Source organism: Ctenopharyngodon idella, chromosome 10 (assembly GCF_019924925.1).
Source record: "Ctenopharyngodon idella isolate HZGC_01 chromosome 10, HZGC01, whole genome shotgun sequence".
NCBI classification, from domain to species: Eukaryota; Metazoa; Chordata; class Actinopteri; order Cypriniformes; family Xenocyprididae; genus Ctenopharyngodon; species Ctenopharyngodon idella.
Genome location: NC_067229.1, coordinates 41,824,143 through 41,850,792, shown reverse-complemented (window position 1 = coordinate 41,850,792; position 26,650 = coordinate 41,824,143). Strand labels below are relative to the sequence as shown.

Below are 26,650 nucleotides of genomic sequence, written 5' to 3'. Positions count from 1 at the left end.
AGGTCGCTTGTTCAAAACAAAGGCGTAGCTTGATGACGCCTTGATTTGGCGGAATCATGGGAGGTGGTGTCTTCACGTCTACAACCGGTGAAAAAAGAATCGGAATGGGACTCATGCAGAAATTGTGTTCATGGATGAGATTATTAACGTTACTGAAGCAGAGCAGGGACGACTTTTATTATGCCACAGTCGCCACTTTCGCTTCTTCCTGTCAAGCGTATATGGGGTAACGTTGCGCTGTTTATCTTATTAGATACATTTGTGTGTCAAAAGTTGTTATAATGCTACTCTGCATGCGCTTGGCGGCTACTGTGAGACACTTGTTGCACACTGCAGTAAGCTAGATTGATATTAGTCATGGTAAAACATGGTACTTGCTGTAAATCAAGAAAATGAGATTTAAACAATAAGACTTACTGTGTTGAGCTATATAACATGATTAGTTTTCTGTCAATGAATGTATCCATACAAACAGTTGCTCACCTGTCTAATAAAACACATAATATATTAAAGAGTCTTTGGTGTTTTCATGGTTTATACAAAATAAAACCGGAAATTGAGGGTAACGCGGATATGATGTCATTGATAGGCGACACACGGACAGTCCGTGTCCTGGTTAAAATTGCTTATTTCACTGGATTTAAACATTCTTAGAAACATTTGGGATAATGTAAGTACACAAGTCAACAAAATACATAACATTGTTTTAGTGGATTTTTTGATATTTTAATCCAAAAATCTTACATATTGTGCCTTTAAATGTTAAAAGTTTCATTTTCAGTGAAAATGTTTTATGATTTTGAATGGTTTAACAAATAAAAGTTGAAGTATTGATAAATGGGCCTCATGTGATGTACATATTTTATTTTTCAGTATATATATATAGAGAGAGAGAGAGAGAGAGAAACTTAATTTGCCTCAACTTATATGATGATATACTTTGTGCTTATTTAAATCATGATCCATTAAGTTTCTTTGTTTAGACTCTGCCAGCTGACACAGTCATTTGCCATGTATTTCCCTCTCTCTCTCTGCAGCCTTTGCTCTGAGTTGTGCATCCCCGCTGGCCCCTGATAATGGTGAAGTATCAGTCACTGGTCTTCAGGTTGGGGGCGTGGCCTATTTCTCCTGTCTGAATGGCTATCAGCTCCAGGGCCCCACCTCCCTCACGTGCCGAAATGCCACCACACCCTACTGGAGTGGCAGAGAGCCCAGGTGTCAAGGTATGAGAGGACAAACTAACATTACGCCTGCATGTACTGCCTCAAATTTGCTCCACATAAAAAATGACTACTTGAAAAATGTGTTTTATTTCATTTAAATGCACCCATGTTATTCCTTTTCATTAGTCTCATTAATTTTTGGCAGTCTGTTGGAAAACTGTGCCATGCATAATGAAAATGAGGAGAACTGAATGCAGCAAATTCACAGCAGTTTCTCTCTCTCTCTCTCTTTCTTTTTGTCTTTCATGCCTAGTTGCTTGTGGGGGGACGATGAGAAATGCCACTCAGGGTCGTATTGTCTCTCCGGGGTTTCCTGGAAACTACAGCAACAATCTGACGTGTCACTGGGTACTGGAGGCCCCTGAGGGCCATCGGCTACACGTTCACTTTGAGAAAGTGGCACTGGCTGAGGATGATGACAGGCATGAGCTTTGTGTATTTTTACTTCAAATATTTTTCCTAAATATTCCCCAAAAATTCTTTAAAAGTAATGTCCTTATTTGGACAATTAAAATGATTTTATTTTATTCTGAAAATGTGAAATGCTTTATTTTAGTGGGCTGCCAGCTGAAACCAGATTTATATACACTACCGTTCAAAAGGTTGGGGTTTGGTTGAAAGAAATTAATACTTTTATTCAGCAAGGACACATTAATTTTATCAAATGTGATAGCAAAGACATTTATAATGTTACAAAAGATTTTTATTTCAAATAAATGCTGTTCTTTTGAACTTTCTATTTAAGTAAGAATTCTGAAAAAATGTCATGATTTCCACAAAAATAAGCAGCACAACGGTTTTCAACATTAATAATAATAATAAAGGTTTCTTGAGCAGCAAATCAGCATATTAGAATGATTTCTGAAGGATCATGTGACACTGAAGACTGCAGTAATGATGCTGAAAATTCAGCTTTGCCATCACAGGAATAAATTACATTTTAAAATATATTAAAACAGAAACCACTTAATTTAAATGCATTTGATGCAGACTTCCTTTTGTTTGTTTTTAGGCTCCTCATAAAGGATGGGAGTAACATTGACTCTCCGCCCCTGTATGACTCGTATGCAGTGGAGTATCTGCCCATTGAGGGGGTCACAAGCACCAGCAGGCATCTGTTTGTGGAATTTACCAGTGATGAGATGGGCACATGCACTGGCGCTGCCATCCGTTATGAAGGTACAAGTATTCTTCTGTATTTCCTGGACATGAGCCGTTCATGTATTCCAGTCATTTAACAAAAAAAGTTTGTTCTTTTCTGCCCCTCATTAGTTATGATCTCTATAAGACCTGAACAAATTTGTTACAGCAACTGAAGAAGAGCAGAAAGAGCCAGATACGACAGATGTAACCTAGAAACAACAGATTTCTGGGTATATTTATAGAGTAACAGGTTAACCATCACCAAGGACTCAAGATAATGAACATTGCACTGAAATATCACTATAAATACTATATTGCTAGGGAATGCAAGAACTGATAAAATGTGTGCCTTGATTTCAACTTAAGTCTCTTTGGATAAAAGCTCTGCCAATTGCATAAATGTAAACATACATGTTTTACTGATTATGAGATAAACAAAAAATGTTGTATTTTTGTGTTTATTATACTGTATAAAGAGACTGATACTGTATTATTTTTCTGCATGTTTTTCAGCATTTGCTCAGGGCAGCTGTTATGAGCCATTTGTGAAGTATGGAAATTTCTCCACGAGTGATCCTGCGTTTGGAGTTGGTTCTGTGGTGGAGTTCACCTGTGAGCCGGGTTACACGCTGGAGCAGGGCGCTGTTATTTTAGAGTGTGTAAATGATGAAAATCCACAATGGAATGAGACGGAACCAGCATGCCGAGGTGATTTTGTGTCTGTGATGGCTTGTCCGATTGAACTTTAGTTTATTTTAGTAAATTTCTTCTTTGATTTAACTTTTGATTTTACATGCCATTTGAAGTCAATATGAAATCAAAATTGATTTAGTTCTTAAAGGAATAGTTTACCCCAAAAATAAAAATTTATTTACTCTTTTATGTTGTTCCAAACCTTTATGACATACTTTCTTCTGTTCATGACATTTTGAAGAATGTCCCAGTGTTTTTTTTTCGTTATGATGAAAGTCAAAGGGCTGAAATGTTGTATGGATCTTCTTTTGTTTTGGAACAACATGAGGGCGAGTAAATGATTACAAAATTTTAATTTTTGGTGGAGTATCCCTTTAAATCAAAATGGAATTAAATATTCTCTTTAACTTTTGGTGCATTCAAATCATGTCAGAATAATCATTTTTACATGTTGAACTCACGATTTCATGGTGAAGTTCGTAATAACAATTGGAAACTCGAGTTTCCGAGTTGGGGGTGTGTCAGTGAGAAAACATGTCAGACACAATGGATGCAGCATCTGCATTAATAGTACATTTGTTAAAATAAATTATTTTTACTTTTTATTTACAATAAAACTAAGTTGCATGTACCAAATCCATAGTATTGTACATTTATGACAGAATATATAATGGTTCAATTAAAAAACATAAAAAGCAAAAACACACCCAATGCACATTGTTTATTCATCATTTTGTAGATGTAGAGTTTAAAATTCTTGTTGAATTTTATGTAAAAAAGGTACATCGCCATCTTGCTTCAACCAAAATGATTTGAACGCATCTGCCCCCGGTATCACAGACAAGGCTTAGTCCTAGATTAAAATGCATGTTTGAGCTGTTTTAACTGAAAGCAACTTGCACTGGCATCTCTTAAAATATGTCAGTGCCATTGTTTTGTCTCAAGATGCACACTCCTGGCTTAATCTAAGCCTTGTCTTTGAAACCTGATGTTGTAATTATGACTTCTCAATTCAAATATTATCAATTCAATTCAAATACTAACTTCCCAGGAAGACTTTAACGCACCATTTGTGTTTTACAGCGGTGTGCAGTGGAGAAATAACAGATTCAGCAGGTGTGGTGCTTTCTCCAAACTGGCCTGAAGCGTACGACAAGGGTCAGGATTGTATCTGGGGTCTACATGTGGAGGAGGACAAGAGATTCATGCTGGATGTCCAGGTGTGAGTATCTGAACCTATATGCATGTGTGTTGACAGAAGAGATAGATGATTATGTTTTAGGACTGGCTTTGTGTAGTAATGTGTGTTGCTTTTTTCCTCTAATGAGAATGCTTTCACTTCTCTATTAGCATTCGGTACAGTTCACCACCTTCCAATTACAGAGGAACAGTGTGTGTAATGACAGCTGATTAATTGATTTAGCACAGACAGAGAGGCCACCCACGGACTCATTAACACAGAGCACTAATGGGCCAGCATACAGGTGCTGCGCTGAACACCTGGACAGGGATCACACCTGCACATGCTACTTTAAGACAGTGGAGCTTCTTCGATATCTCAGTGACTGATTATGGGATGTGCACTTTATATCTCTCAAAAGTAGCATAGAGCTGAGTGAAACATCAAGTTAATAATTTTCGATAAAGCTTTAACAGAAATCCACAGATATTGGTGGGTTTTGGGGTGGCAGTTTGGAGTTGTGTGGGTGGATATTAGGATAGCATGGGTTGGTTTTTGCAAAGTATAAGTAAGTTTGAAGTGTTATTGTTGGGTTTTAGGATGTAATTGTTTGGGTTTTGGGGTGGTTTATGGTTGTGTGCGTGGGTAGTAGGATGGTATGGGTTAGTATTTGTAAGGTATAGGTAAGTTTGAAGTAATATGGTTGGGTTTAGGCTGTTATTGGTTGGGGTTTGTGGTGTATGAGTGGGGGTTAGGTTAGAATGAATAATTTTTTAATGGTATAGATAGGTTTGGAGTGATATGGATGAGTTTTGTGGTGGTATGAGCTCAAATTAGGGTGTAATTAATTAGTTTTGGGTGGTTTACGTTGAAGTGATATGAGTGGATTTTGTGGTGGTATGAAATGGATTTTGGGTGGTATAGGTAGGTGATATGGTTGTGATATGGGTTGGTTTTGTGGAGTTTTTGGTGGTTTTTGTGGTGGTATGAGTGGGGATTAGGGTAATATGAATTGGTTTGGGGTGATATAGGTGGATTTGGAGTGATATCAATGGGTTTTGTGGAGTTATTGGTGGTTTTTGTGGTGGTATGAATTGGTTTTGGGTGGTATAGGTGGATTTGGAGTGATATCGATGGGTTTTGTGGAATTATTGATGGTTTTTGTGGTGGTACAAGTGGGGATTAGGATGGTATGAATTGGTTTTGGGTGGTATAGGTGGATTTGAAGTGACATCGATGGGTTTTGTGGAGTTATTGATGGTTTTTGTGGTGATATGAATTGATTTTGGGTGGTATAGGTAGGTTTGGAGTGTTATCAATGGGTTTCGTGGCGTTATTGGTGGTTTTTGTGGTGGTACGAGTCGGGATTAGGGTGGTATGAATTGGTTTTGGATGGTATAGGAAGGCTTAGAGTGATATGGGTAGGTTTTGTAGACTTACTTGTGGGTTTGGGGGCAATATAGATAGGTTTGGGATGGTATGGTTAGGTCTTAGGATGTATTGGGATAGCGGAAGTTTATCTGTCTTTGGTGGGGTTGGCTTGATGTCAAGAGACTGATTTGTCAGAATGACAAAAGAGATTTTGCTGAGGCCATTTGGAGAGACTGTGGAATTTTAAAACCAACCTAGTCAATTTTATTTATTATTATTATATTAAGAAGAAAATTAAAAGTAAAATTAACTAGCTTTTTTATTGCTCTGACATTCTCCCCTTTGTTCTTCCAAAGAGACCAATAGTCCACCAGTCATCATGCATTCCAACATGCATCATTAGCTCAGCTTTACTGGATTCTGCTCAACAGAATCTTCCAAACTTACTCTCTAAACACACACACACACACACACACATGCAGACCTTTGTGAATAGTCTTAACAATGAGCCTGTTTGGTGGAAGAAGGGAAAAAATATCTCATTCCATCTCAGCTGATCATCAGGATGTGTATATCCTTCTTAATTTTTACTCTGTATTGTACCCCTGTTTTTTTTTTTTTTTTTTTGTCAGGCTATGAATATTAACACAGCTCATCTGTGACCTTCCCAAACAACAGAACCCGAAGGGCTGACAGCTGTGTGACGGCCCTGAGGGTTCTGCCTCTCTGCTTTCCAACATTACACTAAATAAATCTCATTTCTTTGCGAAATGTCACTTCCCCGCTGAAGAGGTAAATGCAGCCTCCCGATAGATGAAGGAATCTAAACATTGGCCTTTATTGCCATTTAGCATGACAGAATGGAAAACATGATTGATTCTCAGCGAGGATACTGTTGTGTAAAAATCTGCCTGGGCTGCGTAATTTGTTTTTCCCTTGCATTACTCATGTTGGTTCAGAAATGAAGATGAATTGCAGAATGACATCAACAAACCATCTGGGAAAAAATGTGGCTGGTCAAGTGACAGCTTCTTATGTTAGGATGGCAGCATTCTTCTTAATTAAAGAGATAGTTCACCAAAAATGATTTTTCTGTCATCATTTACTGTCCTTTTGCTTTAAACGTGTATAATTTTTGTTTTGTGGAAAACAAAATATGTAGCATATAAACAGCATATAACATTTATTTTAATAATATAATCAGATGAAGTTTTGCAATCGTAGCTTCTTTAACAGATATTAATGATAATTTATAAAATTATATTATATTATATATTAGATTTATATTATAATTATATTATTAATATAAAATTATATTAATGAATTATATGTTAATATAATTGGTGGGGGTTTTACAAAACAATGAGTGAGAATTATCACACACAGACCTGAGCTACATTCATGTGTGTTGTTTTATTAGTCTTCGTCTGGGGAAGAATGACCTGCTGACCTTTTATGATGGTGATGACCTCACAGCCAACATCCTGGGCCAGTACAGTGGTTTCCTCCCTCGATTCAGACTCTACACCTCTACGGCTGATGTGACCATCCAGTTTCAATCTGATCCAGCCTCCAATGTCTACGGATACAACAATGGCTTTGTAGTGCATTTCTTTGGTAAGTAGCATTATGACAATGTTCTATGTACTGATCATTTTTACAGTGACATTAGTGCAAAATTAGTAAGCTTTTAAGGGAAAAATCAATGGAAACAATCATTAATCAGTGCTTGTATTCTCCTAAATGAATCATGATTGGAACGTGATGGCCCCCTAGTGTTTGAACAATAGAGGTGCCAACCTGCTTGGCAGTGCCCATCACTGGCAAAGCCTGAGATGGGCAACTGTTTTCTCACAGCATGTCTCCATTTCACATAAAACTTAATGGTAAAAATAGAAAAATCCCAAGACCGCATGCCTCTTTTCTCCTTCTACCAACCAAATACTAGAAGTGCCACGTAACGACACATGCGCAGAGCTACCAGAAATCCTTAATGGCTGGAAGAGCACATCTCATCCTGACCTGACCCATGGAACCGTTATTACCTACCAGTGTTACCCAGGCTTCCATCTGCAGGGCTCAGAGATCCTGATGTGTCAGTGGGATCTGACATGGAGTGGAGACGTCCCCCTCTGTGAGAAAAGTAAGAGCTAACCTCACACTTAAAGGTCACACCAGGTCATTAGTGCTTAAGTCACGCTGGGAAAACTTAATTAACATGGTGATAATGACTGCATAGGTTTAAAGCTAGGTCAGCTGCCACCTGCTGGTGAATTAACGTTACTACATATAGTAAGCGCCTTATCATGATAGATGAAGTCAAAGTTAAAGTTTTTAGAAACACTAACTGGCATGTACCTGTGTGGGTTTAGCAATGATGATTTATTGGTTTGAAAATATTTGTTCATAATGGGACTGCTTTTCTTCTTTAAGAAGAAATAGTGAAAAATTGTAATAATAGAAATTTTAAATTTATTATATTTTAAATAATTCCTCTTAAAATTTCCTCAATGATGTGCATCACATTGCCAAAACCTCATATCCCTTATTTAAGAAGGATTAATTAAAAAATCATTATTATTATTATTGTTATATAACATTGTTTAAAATATTATTAATGTTTTAACCATTTAAAGAACGTTTGAAATATAATTTAGAATTTTATAGTGTGTATATGTGTGTGTATATATGAGACTTTTGTAATATTATAAATATATTATGAATATATATATATATATATATATATATATATGTGTGTGTGTGTGTGTGTGTGTGATATTTCTAATTATAATTTCTTTTTATTTATAATACATTATTATAATTATTATATTTAAATTTCATGCAATAGAAATGGTTTTGCACAAAACATTTCAGTTTCAATATTCAGTTCCAGTTCCAATATACTTCTCTTCTCTCAGGGACAGGGACAGTGCACATTAATAAACTTTTTAGTAAATGCGACAGAGTTAGCCAAGGGCTGTTTTTCATCTGTAGTCCCTAAGTAGTTTTCTTATTTTCTTATTGACTTATCTTCATATTTTTTTTTTTTTTTTTTTCATATCATAGTTTTGTGCTGTTGTGTTTAATTTTTTCCTTATGTTTTTATTTGTGATATTTGCCTAGTTATGTCATGTGTGGATCCGGGACTAGTGGACAACAGCCGCAGACTGGTGACGGGCTCTCGTTACGCTGTGGGATCCTCTGTGGAGTATATCTGCAACAAAGGATACTCACTTTCTGGCCCTGGAGTGCTCACTTGCTACAGCAGAGAAACTGCAGACCCAAAGTGGAGTGAAAAACTGCCAAAATGTGTCCGTAAGTGGATGAGACAACGTTTGCATTCAGCATAACAAGAAATGCAACCTGAACTGACTTCAGTTCTTACACTCTACTGCCATCTGGTGGACTTCAAGATTAGTGCGTTCCAGTACATACAGCAGACTGATCTGTGTTTTTTTTTTTTTTTTTTTAGCTGAGAGATATGAACCCTGCAGTAACCCTGGCGCCCCCTCTACGGCCATCCAGAGTTCAGAGAAAGCTTTCTTCCAGGCAGGAGAGACTCTAAGCTTCACCTGTCGTGCAGGTTATGTGCTTCAGGGTGAAGCCACTATCCACTGCATCCCAGGACATCCCTCTCAATGGAGCAGTGCGCCCCCTATGTGCAGAGGTAGGAACTGCGCTCTTAAAGTACTCCTCGTAAATATTAATTAAATGTTCAGAAAAGAAAAGCTCTGTACAGGCAAGCGTAGTTTTTAAATAATTTAAAATTTGATTTAAAAATACTTACAATTTATTTATTTAAATTAATAATTCAACAATTAAAGGGTTAGTTCACCCAAAAATGAAAATTATCCCATAATTTACTCAAGCCATCCTAGGTGTATATGACTTTCTTCTTTCAGCCGAACACATTTGGAGTTATATTAAATAATATTCTGGCTCTTCCCAGCTTTATAATGGGGGTGAATAGTAACTTGGATTTTGAAGCCCAAAAAATGCATCCTTCTGAAGCGAAGCGATATGTTTTTGTAAGAAAAATATCCATATTTATAACTTTATAAACTATAATTACTACCTTCCGGTAGTAGCTGTACGCGAGTCTAGTTCCGGCAGAAGAGCAACGTCTGACCCGATGCATGACGTATTGACAAATATGGAAATGCAGAGGATAGAGCAAAGCAAAACACCCGTCACAGAATTAGAAGTCTAAAATGAGAATTTTTAAATAGAAATGACGGAAGAGGTGTCTACTCTTATGTAAGCTTACGCTACTCCTACATCCTATTTCATGTGTCAGGTCAGAGGTCGCTCTTCCACCGGAACTCAACGGCTGTTAGCAGAAGCTAGTGATTATAGCTTATAAATGTATAAATATGGATGTTTTTCTTTCAAAAACGCATTACTTCGCTTCAGAAGGCTTTTATTAACCCCCTGGAGCCGTATGGATTACTTTTATGATGGATGGATGTGCTTTTTTTGGGCTTCAGAATCTCAGTTACTATTCACTCCAATTATAAAGCTTGGCAGAGCCAGAATATTTTTTAATATAACTCCGATTGCATTTGGCTGAAAGAAGAAAGTCATATACACCTAGGATGGCTTGAGGGTGAGTAAATTATGGGATCATTTTAATTTTTGGGTGAACTAACCCTTTAAGTCGTTTTTTTTATTTTTTTTTTTATTAAAATCATTAGTTTAGTTGGCTGCTGTTGAATAGAAGCATTTAAGAAAATGGACCTTAATAATCTCTCCTTTAATGTAAGTATAATATAATATAATATGGGTATGATTAATAATAATAATAATAATTCTGATTATTATTATTATTATCACCTTTAGTGTAAGTGACATACATCTTATATGAGATTGCTTCAAGTATCTCAGAAGTTGTTATTGGTGTTTTTCAGCTTCTTCGAGAAACACTGATGAACACAGGCAGAATGGTGATACTATTTTAGCATACTATTTAACCATCTTAATTCATCATCATATTGTTATTTTTTTTATAAATGTTCTGTAAAATGTCCACATTTAGCTGCCGATTCAGAGTTTGATGTGGAGGGCGTCAACATTGCCATTGCAGTTCTGATTCCCGTTGCAGTGGTGCTGATGCTACTCTTGGTCTTTTTCCTCTGCATTTCAATGTAAGTTTCCAATGGCAGAGAAAAGGACTTGGTGCTTATTATTTTGAGGATTGTTTTTCACTAATAAGGTGGTGTCTCTGCAGAGCTCAAAGCAAGACCCTTCAGCTCCCCGGGTCGTCTTCTCCACCGTACGACAACATGACCGAAGAATCTGCATTTGACAACCCCGTGTATGAGACGGGAGTAAGTATGGATGCCATGAACCTCAGAGACGTGGGCTCTCACAACACCATCGTCCTGTCCTGATCAACCCTGCCTGCCATTCTGTCATTCCACCTGTCATCTGTGACTCTGACCTGATCTGCAGAACAAATAAAAGGAATTTGAACAGTTAGATGGCTAAACATCCGTTAAATGAATAATATCCGTTTAATTTAAAGGCCAGTATTTATAATGCAGCAGTATCAGTACCATGTAATGGCTCTACTAAAGACTTTAGGACCAGATATATCATAAAACTATCTTCATAATTTAATGAGCTTAATGTTACATAAACAAAATGTTTCTTGGGGACTCTTAATGAATGTTTTTTTTTCTTTGAAATTTTTCAAAGAATTTCAAAGATGCTGCTGTATTTTCATAACATGCAAATGAAAGGGTAAGAATAAATACATTTCAGTGGAAAATGAAAGACTCTGCGTTCCTTGAAAAAAATGAAAACGTTAATTTTAGATGTAAAAAATAAACATTTAGGCTTGAGGCCATGGGTCATGGGTAGCTAGAACTCAGCAGATGGTGTGTGTGTGTGTGTGTGTGTGTGTGTGTGTGTGTCTCAGTTTACCCTCTATGTTCTCATATTGAACGTTGTAATACTGGTGTGTAACTCATATTTACCAAAAATGCATTTCCTAATCATACAGCATCCAGGATGATGTCATTCACGGTTATCTGCTGAATGTGAATGATCACATAATTAATAATGTTTAGTTAAATTTTATTGCTTTTACTTGATTGGATTTTTTCATGACTCTCACAGGACTCATTGTTGTGTTTTATTTCCACATCATTCATCATTTTTGTGTTTCATGTTTTCATAAGTTTCCTCTCTTTTGGTTCAAATAAAAATACTAATGAAGCTTATGAATTTACTTGTGCATTATACATACATAAACATATCTGAGTTCAAAAGTTTATGGTCTGTAACATTTTTTTTAACTAAAGAAATAACACTTTTATTCAGCAAGGATGCATTAAATTGATCAAATGTGACAGTAAAGACATTTATAATGTAAAGTTTTCTATTTCAAATAAATGTTTTTTTTTTAACTTTCTATTTGACAAATAATCCTAAAAAATGCATAAGGGTTTCCAAAAAAATAAAAAATAAAAATAAAATAAACAGCACAATTGTTTTCAACATTGATAATAAAAATAAAATTTTGAGTTCATTTAAATTAAAAATTTTAGTTAATACAATGAAGGCAGCTGGTTTAATCAACAGAAACTCAGAATATTATGTTATCTGAACCACATTAATTATCTAAGTTGATTTGACAAAAGAAAAAATGTTCTGGTAACAAATCATGAAAATATTTTTTACAGTGTATTATAGTATTATGACTTTTTTTTACTGAAATGCTTTTTGTCTGGAGTATAACTTGGATGATCAGTTTTTAAGGGGGCTCTGAATGAAGACAATAATAAGACAAAGAGAAACCACTGTTCTGAAATCTTATTTGTTTATCTTTTCAGGATGCAAGGCAATACGAGGTGTGTATGTAAAATCCATCAGTCTTTTATTTGGCATCTCTCCTATTTTTTTTTCGCTGGGCTCCTGTAAATGTATTTTTTTCCCCTCTAAGACCTCTTCCAGCACATTAAAGATGGTGGACAATGTCATTTCTGTAGCACATAAGAGCCTGAGGCTTGTGTTGTACTTTTTTATTTGTCTGGTAAAACTTCCCAAGGCCTTGAGGTTGGACTATTTCAGAGTGCACCAAGAGGGTTCTTGGTTTCGCATTGAGGAACAACAGAGATGGGAACTGTTTTCTCCCACATGCAGCAAACCTATGAGACTCAGGTGGGAGAGTGTCTGAGGGTCTCGAGTTCCAGTGGGGCTTCACTTGCACTGGTGATGGTGTTAAAGCCATTTCTCTATGTATAACATGCTGTCGCTGCATGGGGGCTTATTTGCAGAACACTTTGTAAATAAACTGTACAAAAATAAAATATGCTGTTGTGTGTTTATTGTACAATATTGTGTGTAGTTGTGAAACTTTTATTTGACCAAGACTACTATTAAAATATAGCCTACTTTGAATAGCTATGGATATAAATATGAATACTAAATATTTAATATATATAAATATCAATCTAATTACACATATAACCAGTAGTTGAATGAATTCACCGCCATTGTTCAGTGCTCACAGATGATTTTATAACTAGTCATCAAAAAAAAAAAAAAAAAGTTTCATCTCTTCCGTTACGCGTATTGGTTCATGTTACGCCGGCGACGAAACAGTCCAATCAGAGCCCAGTAAATTCCCTCACAATACAAAGAAGCTCGAACACGTAAACAAACCGTATAAAGGCATTTGCTTTCTAACCGTCACCGGTTATGGTATTGAACAAGCTCCTCACACCCACAAATAAAAGAACGTATTGACCATTCCCACAATGACCCCATCGACGGAGAGGTTTTATAAACGGAGGAAAAGAGCAAGATGGCTCCACTGTTGACGGGTAGTGATGCCTGACCGCGAACGAATCATTGTCTTGAACCGGCTCTTTTTAAAGATCCATTCGAACCGATTCGCAAAGCGTTTGTAAAACACTCGAATGTAAACAATGAATAGTTCACCCAGAAGTTAAACCTCAGTCATCATTTCATGTTGATTTTAAATGCGTGACTTTCTTTCTTCTGTTATTAAAGATGAATGGCAGTTTCAGTCACCATTCACTTTAACTGTAAAGAAGAAAGATGAATGGTAATTGAGGCTGACTATGCCTAACATTCTGTTACCAACAGCTTGGAGGGTGAGTAAATGATTTCAATTTTTATTTCTGGGTTGACTATCCCTTGTAAGAGAAAACTAGTTGTAAAAATTGTGAGGCGTGTGACATGTTGGAACCGTAAACAATGCAATAAGTCATAAACGACGGTATATAAAATATGTATTATAAAATACTAATTTAAATATTAAATATTATATAAATATTAAATATTTAGTAAACAATTAATATCAGTGATGGCAAACCAGTGAATTGATTCTACTGCACCGGTTCACCAAAACGAATCGATTCTCTAAATGAATTGGATTCCCAACTCGACTGACTGACCCACGCATGCGCACACAGGTTTGTGCGTCAGTTAGCGCGAGCGTTTCTTCATCACAACAGAGACGCTTTGCCGTTAAGTCGCTCTTTCACCGGGAGAAAAACGTCTGCTTTTCGCCGCTGCCAGTTCCTCGAATGAGTTGTTCTTCGGGGGGCTTGATGTTTGATGTCTTCGCATCATGGACTTAATGATAATTTCTGTGTCTTTATTATTCCTTCTCTTACCGGGCCGGAGTCTCGCACAGCACCGGGGATAGAGGCCTCCGCGCGCCTGCTCGATTAACGGAGAGCCCGCGCGGAGCCACAACAGACACGGGCGGGAATTCTGAGGCGATTTTGGTAGAGGTCAGTGGCTACTCATCTGACAGGAGTCGGGGTGTAGCGGCTAAGGGAGTCAGAACCAGTGCTGGCCGGTGTTGATGTGGGGTAAAATGGAGACCCCAACGATCGTGTACGATCTGGATACCTCCGGCGGGCTGATGGAGGTAAGGCAAACACACACTCAAACACCCGTATATTCCTCTCGTTACTGCCTGGTTAGTATTCTCAATGTAGCGGCTAATTGCTCGCTAATGTCATCCATAGGCTCCCCTCACATGAACGTGCATGCGCGCGCTCACGGTCACGGCCCAACAATGGTTTGAGCGGCTGATGTGATGTAGACGCGTGCAGATGTTTCACTAATGAGTTTCTGAATCTTTCCCGCAGCAAATCCAGACTCTGCTGGCGCCGCCCAAGTCTGAGGATGGAGAGAAGAAGAACAGGAAACCGGACAGGAGTACCAGGAGAGCCGGCAGGGCCACCAATCACGATACCTGCGACAGCTGCCGGGAAGGAGGGGACCTGCTGTGTTGTGATCACTGCCCCGCTGCCTTCCATCTACAATGCTGGTGTGTGTGATGCTGGATCTGGGACAAAATTAGGACCAGGACTGTGATGCTGGTTTAGAATTAATTTGTGCTGCATTTTTGCGGTGACAGCTAGACGTTCGTCAGATTTGGTTGATGTTTCTTCTTACATCTCCAGAGGGAGCATTATGGAGGCTGGGGTTTATTTATATGCTGTCTGATGTTTCTTGAATGAGCAGGGAAAAGCTCTAGCAGGGAGCTGACAAAATATTCATTAACTATAGGCATCTGATCTGAAGGCCACGATCACGTCTCCATTATAAAGAGATCTGATTGAGATTACAAGATGGATTTTCCTTAATCATCTCAGTCGGTGTGTCAGATGTTAGCAGATCCACTGAAGATCTGTGATCGCCCAGCTTTGTTTATTATAGTTGGCATGAAATGAAAATCCACCCTATCTTTTTTCTAAATGTGATCAATTATGTTTTAAAAATAATTTTAAAGGACAGACTTCTCTCTGTTCATGACGTACGCAGGACTTCTCCAATCATTTAGTGCACCTAAACCCTGCATCTGTCTCCACTTTTGAGTGCAGCCCCCAAATCTCAAAATCCAATCAACTGCTGATGCATAGAAGCAAGTTTCTGCCCTACGTTTTTTTCTTTTTCAATAATCCATTACACTCTGATGTACGTAACAGTATGGAAGATCGCTATTTCCATTTCATCGAAACCGTAACCTCACTTTGTGTTGCAGTTGGTAAGCTGGAATGAAGGATGTTTGAATTTCGATTTCCCTTCCGTATTTTCTCATTGTTTATTCTTTGTGTTTGGGGGCTGAAATGGTTCCATGTGTGTTTGAGGAGAAACACATGCAGCTGGTGCTGTGTGAGCCCCGGGAAATCTGCCACACTGGCCTTCAATTGTGTAGTCTCGACTAGAGTTTCTGGGATTGATCTAATGGGCTTCAAAAAGAAACTGCAATAGCATGTCAAGATCTTTTAATGCTCCTTTAATGCTTTTAGATGAATCAGTCTTGAAGTTATTTGAAAGATCTGTGGTAAATTAGAAGGTTAGAACAGGATTGTATTTGTTTGATGTGTTTACCCAGTTGTTGAAGTGATATAGAATCCGGCTTCGTGGCTGTTTTGTTTTAAACCATCTGTAGAACAGAAGCGTTTAGGCGTAGATCGGTTTGCATGTGTGCATTAGAAAACAGAAACTCCTTTCTTACAGAGTGAGGTATTGATTTACCCTCTCTGTGTAGGCTGGGTATAGATGGTTAATTCAAAGTCACCTCTTTTAAAACATCTCTTGTATTCATGTTTAACATAGGCCTGGCTTTAGAAACTGCTAAAGTTGTAGATAATGTTGGATTTTGTTTGCTTCATTTGAATGTCACACTCAGATCAGACTGGAGTATAAAACTGGGCTTGTGCTTGTTTATTGAAGTATTGAATGGCTGTTCATACCGTAACTGTGTATGTTTGATCTGTGTTAGATGAAGCCTGTAGTTTCACCTCTTGACTTTGTTTACATTTCCTCAGTAACCCGCCAATGAGCAGAGAAATGCTGCCCCCTGGTGACTGGATGTGTCATCGCTGCAGCGTTCGCAAGAAGGTTGGTGTCCCGTCCATTATGAAACAACCACCCGTGCTGTGTGAAGTCTTAAATTTGACCCTTTTTTCTTTCCATTTTTTTTCATGAGAATAGTTTATAAATTGTTGTCAACAAAAGGGAAGCTTTAAGATCTCCCTGCAGGTTAACATTTGAAAGAGAGACAGACATAGATATTAGTATTTATACTGTTGTACTGCAAAAATAAAGAATTATTATTATTATTATTATTATTATTACTATTAAATAAGTTTTTTTACATTTTAAATATTATTACAATAGTAATATTTTGTTGATTTAATTTTTGCAATTGAAATAAAATCATATTTTAAAACAATAATGTTTAATAAGAAAAATGTTAATTAATGTTAGTATTATCATTAGGACTAGTCATATTGAACGGGGAACAAAACAGTTTTTTCTTTTTTGTCCTATCTTGTGCTGTCAAATGTACCGATGTCAATACTGAAATTTTAAAATTGTGACACTTTGAGCGCTGTTGAGCAGATTTGTAAACTCCTGATTGGCTACTGTGTTCACATGCTCAACATATATGTCTGTGATTGGCTACAGTGATCAACGCTTCAAAAACATGTTAAATAGACATCAATAGGCTTCACCGAGCGCTTACACAGATACACACGGGAGCGTTTGAAAGCAGGCGTCCTGCTGGTCCGCTGAGATGCCTGCTGTCAAACGCTCTCGTTTTCAAACACTTTTGTGTGCTTTCAAACGCTCCCGTGCGTTGATCATTGTAGCCAATCACAGACATATATGTTGAGCGCGTGAACACAATGGCCAATCAGAGGTGTTAACGAATCCGCTCAACAACGCTCAAAGCGTCACATTTTTAAAATTTCATTATCAACTTGGTATCGAAGTCGGTACTTTTGACAACATTACTATGTTGTACTGTGTATTGTACCTTGTAGGAAATGCAACATTTTTTTAATTTAAAAATATCATTGACCTACACTGATAGAATGTTCGGCATCCATAAACAAACTGACAACGATGTCATTTGCATGTTGGATTGTGATTTTTTTTTTTTTTTTTTTTTTTTTTTTTTTTCAGAAAAGGGAACAGAAGAAGGAGCATATTAACGGTCTCTTGGAGCGTCAGCTAGGGAAGCAGACACATTCTCCGGCTCCTGAGCTGGAATGTGGGACATTACGTCTGGATCCCTCTGTGGGGTCGGGCGGCACAGGGCTACGGGCTGCTGTTGCTCAGGTACGACTCTTGGAGGGGCGACCCAACAGCCGGCCCGTGACCCCCAACTCCAACACTTCTTCCGCTGACACACCCACACCCTCCGAGCAGAATGACATGGAGGAAGACCTCCTGGACGTGGAGGACGAGGCACAGTGTTCTGAACCAGAGATCTTGAATACCACAACCACCCTCAAAAGACCATTTGACCTCCTAATCGCCGCTGCCATGCAGAGGAACCCCACGCAGTTCCAGCTTCCAAATGACCTCACCTGCACGACTGCACTTCCAGGTACAGGACATCCTGATCTAGGGCTACACGATACATCAAAATAGAATTGATATCACAATATGGCTTAGTGCGATTGCAGGCTGTGATTTAATTGAATAAATAATGCACTACATGTGTAGTTCATGATACAGTGTTTAGACTCATTTACTGTCAATCGAGCTGTTCTGAGACACTGATATCATGAGCTACATGTGTGTAAATGAACACAGTTCATCACTTCTCTCTGAAACTGGCAGCACATATTTTTATTTGCCGACAACCTATCAAAATAAAAGCTCAATGGGTTAACATTAGAAACATCTTAGAAATTAAGATGTAAAAATTGTTTATTTTATTATTGTTTATTGTTTATTTTATTATTTTATTTCAACACTTGAAAAAAAATTGGTGGGTTTATTTTGAAATAATTTTAGTAGAATGACTGAAATATTGTTTTCTTGTAAAACAGACGACTTCAATAATTATTAACTTCAAAAACAATTACAGCGAGGCTTTTCCTAGATTGTTTAGTCCTAAAAGGATTTTGCCATTTAAAAAAAGTATTCAGAGTTAAAAGTAATTTTTTTTTTTTTTTTTTTAGCTTTTTCATTTTATATGCAGATGAACTCCACAACAAAATCACCCCACTCAGTCTAGAAGAATTCATTCTTTCCAAATATACAGAAGCTTTTCAGGTCATCTGGAGAAAATTTCTGTATTCTTTATCTTGCATTATATATCGCAGAAAAGTACTGCAATGTCAGTTTTTTTTCAGTATTGTGCAGCCCTATCCTGATCTCACAGTAAAATTGTGTGAACAACAGATTGTGTGTGATTCTAAGATGTGATGCATCTCTTCCTCTCAGGCACCAGCAAAAGAAGACGAAAAGACGAGTTATCAGGCAAGAACGTTAAACGCCCACAACATGAGCTGGACAATCATGGACTAGTTCCACTGCCGGTGAAAGTGTGTTACACATGCAGCAGGTACAAGATCTAGTATTATTATATATTTTGATTTTATTTTTATTAATTGGACTACTTTTTAAGAAATTAAACATTTAAAGTTTAAAAATGTCATTGACTTGCTGATAAAATGTTCGCCATTCATAATGGAACTGACGATGCTGTCATTTGCATATTGTATTGTGTTTTGGCTGTCTTGCAAGCCCTCGTTTTTTTTCTTAAGAAAATGCAAATCTAATTTGAATAATGTTATACTGATAATTATGGTAATGTAATTTAGAAGCAGATGAACTTTTGGATTTTCACTTAAGTTACTACAGTATAATCAGCAAAAGGAGGAAACCCTAAAGGCTAAAGCAGCAAGGCCACACGTTGCATCAATAAAATACTTTTATTTTTAAGATTCTACTTCAGTATGCTCACCACGAATGCATTTATTTGATTAAAAAATAGTATTATTGTGAAATTTTATTACAATTTAAAATGACTGTTTTCCATTTTAATATATTTTAAAATGTAATTTATTCCTATGATGGCAAAGCTGAACTTTCAGCAGCCCTTGCTTCCAGTCTTCAGTGTCACGTGATCCTTTAGAAATCATTCTAATATGCTGATTTGCTGCTCAAAAAAAAATCTTATTTATCATCAATGTTTAAAACAGTTGTGCTCTTTTTGATAATTTTTTTCAGGATACTTTTGTAAGTAGAAAGTTAAAAAGAACTGTATTTATTTGAAGTAAAAATCTTTTATACCATTATAAATGTGTCGATTTAATGCATCCTTGCTGAATAAGAGCATTGATTTCTCAAAAATAAAATTACTGACCCCAAACTTTTGAGTGGAAGTGCAAATCCCACCTTAGAGACATTAGAAAACTGCTAATGTTAACATCAAGACAAAAATAAATGTTTTTTATTCTGTCTTTTTCTCACAGGAGCTGTCGAATGGCTCCACTGATCCAGTGTGACTATTGCCCTCTCTTGTTTCACATGGACTGTTTGGATCCGCCTCTCACTGCCTTCCCTACAGGCAGGTGGATGTGTCCAAACCACATCCAGAACCTGGTTGTAAGGAAGCTTACGTAAAACAAAAATCAAGACTTTGATTTTCATATTCTAAATTGAAGAACACCCCTGAAACACTGGTACCAACATGCCACTCATTCATTCTCTTTCTTTCCTCACAGCTGAACCAGAGAACCTTCACCCTCAGCAACCGTTGCCAGTTATTTGACCAGTTTCAGGACCGCATATCCCAGCATGCCATCAAACTCGACTTCTTGCAAAGGATACATCGGCAGCGCCCCCCTATACGGCGGTCAGCTTATGCTCAAAGCAGAAAGACTCTGAAGGTGATCCGTCTTCCTTTAAACTTACTGTATGACACCAGTGATGGACACTAGAGATGTTGTTGAAACTCATTCGAGATATCGCTTTGTTTTCGCAGGTTCCAGATGCCATAAAGTCACAGTATCAAAACCCGCCCACTCTGATGGCCCCGGCAGGGATCCGTGAAGGGGAGCTTATCTGCACCGGCCTTCCAGAAGCTTTTCTCCCACAGCACTTAGCCAGTGAAGACGAACAGTGTCAGGTGTGTATAAGGCGCCCACTGTTTGCTGCTGCTTTTGGATTCAGTATTGTTTCTAAACCAGTGATCTTATTCTGTTTATGCTTTGGTGTAGTGGCTCAAAGACGTCATCTCGCTGCAGTGCAGCATTATGAGGCATTTATGGAACAGACAAACATCTCCTTGGGATTCAGAGCACACAGAAAAGACTGATCTGAAGCTCAGAGACTCCTGCCAGAGCGCCGCTTCACAGGGCAGCCAGAGCGTAGCGCCAAAGGTTTCCTGTAGTTCATGTACTGATGGACTGTGTCAGAACTGTAAGACCACAAATGGTCCTGTAGAACGATTGGTGCAGTCCAATGGAACGCAGGGTCCTGTTAGAACCCAAGAAAAAACAGCTGACCATTTACCCATACCCGCTCCACCAAACCATGCCAACTCTGGAGCCATTATCAAGACAGAGGATGCCAGTTTAAAGCCCTGTAGTGGCACAGAGGTCTCTGCTTGTGCTTGTGTCAAATCTGAGCCCAGCACTCCACTATGTGACCATAAAAAAACTCCATCAGCTTCAGACGCAGCAGCAGCAGCAAAGCTCTCAGCCTCTACTGTATCTACAGGAGTGCATGCTGTTAAACCGCAGAAAATCACCACATCAAAAGGTCAGCGATTTCCATCCTCTTCCTGTGGTAAATGTCTACTTGTGTAGTTATGTGATTGATTATTACCTAGCAACCCTTTAAAAATATTGAATGGCTGCGTTCTCCTCTCAGATGGAAAGGCCGGCTTGGACTCTGTGATGGCAGGCAGTGGGGACGTCTTCTCTTGCACAGAACCTAACCTGTCAGAGCTGACCGGTCGAATAAAGGACATCATGCCGAGCAGTGGAGGTGGGTTTGTGTGTGTTTGAGAGAGGTTTTGGTCTTCAGGTTAGATTTAAGAAGATAGTGTAACTTTAAGAATTTGAAATCCCTTACAATTCTAAATAAAGCATCAACAAAATGTACATTGCGAAATTATGTAATTGTGAAATTTTTTTCCCTGATTACATTTTTTTAAGGCTTCAGTGATTGTTTGTATGGACTTTATCTCACAATTCTGACTTTTTTCTTGCAATTCTGGCATTAATATAACAAAATGTAAATTGCGGAATTTTTAATAGTGAAATTTTTTCCTTGTTTATATATACAGGTGCTGGTCATATAATTAGAATATCGTGAAAAAGTTCATTTTTTTATTGTAAATTATTTTAAAAAATGAAACTTTCATATATTCTAGATTCCCTACATGTAAAGTAAAACATTTCAAAAGTTTTTTTTTTTGTAAATTTGTTGATTAGAGCGTACAGCTAATGAAAGTCCAAAATCCAGTATCTCAAAATATTAGAATATTTACATTTGAGTTTCATTAAATGACCATCCCTACAGTATAAAATCCAGGTATCTTTTGTTTTTTGAAACCACACTAATGGGGAAGACTGCTGACTTGGCAATGGTCCAGGAGACAATCATTGACACCCTCCACAAAGAGAGTAAGTCACAGAAGGTCATTACTGAATGGGGTGGCTGTTTACAGAGTGTATATCAAAGCATATTAAATGCAAAGTTGACTGGAAGGAAGAAATTGGGTAGGCAAAGGTGCACAAGCAACAGGGATGACCGCAAGCTTGACAATACTGTCAAGTAAAGCCGATTCAAACACTTGGGAGAGCTTCACAATGAGTAGAATGAAGCCGGAGTCAGCACATCAAGAGTCACCACACTCAGACATCTTCAGGAAAAGGACTACCAAGCCACTTCTGAACCAGAGACAATGTCAGAAGCATCTTACCTGGGCTAAGGAGAAAAAGAACTGGACAGTGAACAGTGGTCGAAAGTCCTCTTTTCAGATAAAAGTAAATTTTGCATTTCATGTTGAAATCATGGTCCCAGAGTCTGAAGGAAGACTGGAGAGGCACAGAATCCAAGCTGCTTGAAGTCTAGTGTGAAGTTTCTGAAGTAAATAATGATTTGGGGGGGGCGTGACGTCTGCTGGTGTTGGTCTATTGTGTTTTATCAAGTGCAAAGTCAATGCAGCCATCTTCCAGGAGATTTTGAAGCACTTTATGCTTCCATCTGCTGACAAGCTTTATGGAGATGCTGATTTCCTTTTCCAGCAGGACTTTAGCACCTGCCCACAGTGCAAAAACCACTTCCAAGTGGTTTGCTGACCATGATATTACTGTGCTTTATTGGCCAGCCAATATGCCTGACCTGAATCTATGGGATATTTTCAAGAGAAAGATGAGAAACAGTCGATCCAACAATATACAGATGATCTGAAGGCTCAATAGTGCCTCAGCAGTGCCACAGGCTGATCACTTCCATGCCACACTTCACTGATGCAGTAATTTGTGCTAGGAGCAAGTCATTTGCTGTAATATGTCCTGCCGATCAAGTATTGAGTGCACAAAAGAACATACTTTAAAGAACTTTAACTTTTCTGTTTTGCAAATCCATTTTTTGATTGATTTTAGGAAATATTCTAATATTTTGAAATACTGGATTTTGGACTTTCATGAGCTGTACGCTCCAATCATCAATTTAAAAAAAAACTTTTGAAATGTTTTACTTTACATGTAGGGAATATATGAAAGTTTCATTTTTAAAAAATAATTTATAATAAAAAAATGAACTTTTTGATGATATTCTAATTATATGACCAGCACCTGTGTATATATATATATATATATTTTTTTTTTCAAGGCTCCAGTGCTTGTTTATATGGAAGCTTCTTTCTGCCACTGAATAAAACAATTTAAAAGATAATTGTGACTTTTTATCTCACATTTCTGACTTTTTTCTCGCAATTTCGAATTTGTATCTCACAATTTTGACTTCTTTTCTCAGAATTGTGAGATTGCTCAGCAATTGCAAGTCCAATTCTGAGGGGGGGAAAAAAGACTTTTTACTCAGAATTGTGAGTTTATATCTCACAATTCTGACTTTATAACATGCATTTGTGACTTTATATCTTGCAATTCTGACTCTATAACTCGCAGTTGAGTTTATATCACACAATTCTGAGAAAAAAAGTCAGAATTACAAGATGTAAACTTGCAATTGCGAGAAAAAAAGTCAGAATTGTGAGATAAAAAGTCGCAGCTACCTTTTTAATTTTTTATTCAGTGGCGGAAACAAGCTTCCATAGTTTGTAAGCTTGTTCAATTTGGATAAAAATTAATTATATATCAATGTAAATGGATAAAAATTATTATATATCAATATAAAAAATTATTAGTTACTACTACTAAATAAAAATAATAAACAAAACAGACTATTTATTCAGAGAGAAAATAGAACAGAAAAAGACCCAACTGCAAAAGATGACAACATTTTGTAATCATTCAGAAACCTTTTTTGTATTGCAGAAGTTGAGCTTGGCTCATTGGATGAGAAATTTATCAAGCTCTTGGCCTGGCAGCGGATTCAGCAACTCTTTGAGTCAAAAACCTCTCCTGTTCAGAGCAGTTCTCCTTCATCCGTGTCACCCGCTCATAGGAAACATAGTGAAGGTATGAGATTGTATTCATTACGCTCTTCATTTTTGAAACTGACCATCACATGTTTCCATCACATGCGCATGAACTCTTGATGTTTCCGTTCACAGCCCAAAGCAGGGAGGTGCAGGCGAGAGCTTCGTTCTGTTCGGTCTCGGGAAAGGGAACTGCTGTCAGTATGTGCTACAGGAGTCTGTACATCGGGACAGGTGATTATCATCCTGTGACTTCTGGAAATGCATCATCCTACAGTGTTCAGTTCAACTCTTCAGTCTTTTCTCATTGCAGGTGCTGATATGGATGTGTGCCTTACAAACTACGGGCATTGTAACTACGTTTCAGGGAAACATGCCTGTATATTTTATGATGAGGTATGCTATTTTAAACAATTAACACATTTAAGAGAAGGACAAAGGTTTCATCTCTTGAGTGATTAAATTTTTTTCTCTCCTCCTCCAGAATACAAAGCAGTATGAACTGCTGAACTACAGCGAACATGGGACAACCGTTGACAACGTATTATATTCCTGTGACTTCTCTGAGAAGATGAGCCAAAGCCCATCCAGCAACCTGCTCACTAAAGTGCAGAACATCATCCGTGAGTTATTTCTTCCAGTCGCGTAGAATCTTAAGTAATGGCAGGTCTTTTCTTCTGTATTTTTTAATGTACATCCGAGTGAAACAAACTATTGGAAAAGAAAAAAAAGTAGGGCAAGGACTTAATTCTATCAGTCGATTGTTGATTGGATAGAAGCTGATCGGCTGAATACGAGCTTGCAGTTGGTTGTAAGAAAGGGGCGGAGTTTAAGCAACTGATTAGAGGAGTGTCATTTCACCGGAATACTCAGTTAAAGGATTAGGTCACTTCAGAATTCAAATTTCCTGATAATTTACTCACCCCCATGTCATCCAAGATGTTCATGTTTTTCTTTCTTCAGTCGAAAAGAAATTACGGTTTTTGAGGAAAACATTCCATGATTTTTCTCCATATAGTGAACTTCAACAGCGACCAACGGTTTAAAGGTCCGAATTGCAGTTTCAATGCAGCTTCAAAGGGCTCTACACGATCCCAGCCAAGGAATAAGGGAATCTAGCGAAACGATCGGCCGTTTTCTAAAAAAAAAATAATAATAATTATATACTTTTTAACCACAAATGCTCATTTTGCGCTGCTCTGCAATGCGCCAAGCATTACGTAATCACGTTGGAAAGGTCATGCATGACGTGGGGGTGAGTAAATTATCAGGAAAATTATTATTTTGTTAGATAAGACTCTTATTCCTCGCCTGGGATCGTGTAGAGCCCTTTGAAGCTGCACTGATACTGCAATTTGGACCTTCAAACCGCTGAACCCCAGTGAAGTCAACTATATGGAGAAAAATCCTGGGATGTTTTCCTCAAAAACCTTTGTTGCTTTTCAACTGAAGAAAGACATGAACATCTTGGATGACATGGGGCTAATAAATTATCAGAATTTTTATTCTGAAGTGAACTAATCCTTTAAAACATTCTGATTTAAAAAATTTAACAAGCAGGGATTAATCGCTCACAATAAGATCTATAACATACATTTAGAAAATACATTAGTAAATTTCCATTTCATGCCAACTTAAAAAAAAATGGAGGTGAGCATCATTATTAACTGAAGTGTGTTTGCAGGACGCTGCAGGAAAAAGGAGCAGGAGGAGTCTGCAACAGGCGTGGCCTCTGCAACAGAGGGCAGAGTTATGAGCTGCCAATCTCACGATGCTCCCATCATTCCCTGTAACTGTAAAAACAGCGGCTCCAGTTTGATCGGAGGCAATGGTGCGGGATGGGAAGGCACTGCACTGCTCCATCACGGAAGCCACGTCAAACTGGGCTGCTTGCAGTTTATATTCAGCATCACGGAGTTTGCCAACAAGCCACTTAAAGAGGAGCTCATCACCTGCAGCCTCACTCCCACACCTGGCCAACAGGGGGAGCAGCTGAGCAAGGTCACGCCTCCTTCGCTCCAACACAACCTTGTAACTTAACCCCTAAAGCACCGACCTGTACAGTTTAAACGGTTTCCTAATTATTTAATGGTTTATACATTTGCATGAGGTGACATTTTTTTTCTAATTTCTTTAAGACTCTTTTGGCAGGTTGCACATTTTGTGTCTCAATGCAAGACTTGCATTTTTAAAGGGAAACTTTGATCATCCTCAATGCTCTGAGAATCAATGAGCAGTTTTCACATGTAAAGAAATCAAAACATGTTCTATTTTGTGCCAGTAACAATAGTTTTTATACAAACATGCATTTTCTTTTCTTTCAAAAAATGGATGCTTTTATTTATGTATGTCCTCTGGAGCGCAGTCAGACCTGGTGTTCCTTCAGCCCGACACATGCAGAGAGACTCGTGTACATATGTGTATGTATTCATGTGAATAGCCTGAGATCCACACGATTCATGGTGCAAAAATGCTCCAGTTTGTATCATTTCGGTCGTGCACTATTTGGTTGCTGTTGAGTCCTTTGTGTCCGTTTCATGTGTTTTGTAATTAGTTTCCACCAGGTTCTTGTGTCAAACTATGTAAATACAAACCAGATTTTAAATAACACGCTTTAGAAATCCACCA

The 26,650-nt window shown here is 37.8% G+C and overlaps 2 protein-coding genes across 4 annotated transcripts in view; both read left to right on the top strand.

Moving 5' to 3' along the window:
- Nucleotides 1-12,923, top strand: part of sez6a (seizure related 6 homolog a) — a 44,761-nt gene extending 31,838 nt beyond the window's left edge. Inside the window, exons 5-17 of one of the 3 annotated variants that reach the window (XM_051908522.1) lie at nt 1,038-1,223; nt 1,477-1,645; nt 2,236-2,402; nt 2,880-3,074; nt 4,143-4,281; nt 7,031-7,227; nt 7,559-7,753; nt 8,734-8,925; nt 9,083-9,277; nt 10,518-10,553; nt 10,646-10,754; nt 10,838-10,937; nt 12,447-12,923. In XM_051908522.1, coding sequence (XP_051764482.1) covers nt 1,038-1,223; nt 1,477-1,645; nt 2,236-2,402; nt 2,880-3,074; nt 4,143-4,281; nt 7,031-7,227; nt 7,559-7,753; nt 8,734-8,925; nt 9,083-9,277; nt 10,518-10,553; nt 10,646-10,754; nt 10,838-10,937; nt 12,447-12,476 — 1,910 coding nt within the window. In that variant the 3' untranslated portion in view covers nt 12,477-12,923. The other 2 variants (XM_051908521.1, XM_051908523.1) reach the window with 2 other exon arrangements.
- Nucleotides 12,924-14,043: 1,120 nt separating this feature from the next.
- Nucleotides 14,044-26,647, top strand: phf12a (PHD finger protein 12a). The gene is made up of 15 exons (XM_051908524.1): nt 14,044-14,518; nt 14,742-14,923; nt 16,431-16,503; nt 17,575-18,001; nt 18,847-18,967; nt 19,881-20,013; nt 20,133-20,297; nt 20,393-20,536; nt 20,628-21,171; nt 21,283-21,399; nt 23,919-24,062; nt 24,158-24,256; nt 24,336-24,418; nt 24,507-24,645; nt 25,707-26,647. The coding sequence occupies exons 1-15, from the start codon at nt 14,453-14,455 to the stop codon at nt 26,060-26,062; spliced, it is 2,793 nt and encodes a 930-aa protein (XP_051764484.1). The 5' UTR covers nt 14,044-14,452; the 3' UTR covers nt 26,063-26,647.
- Nucleotides 26,648-26,650: the final 3 nt, after the last annotated feature.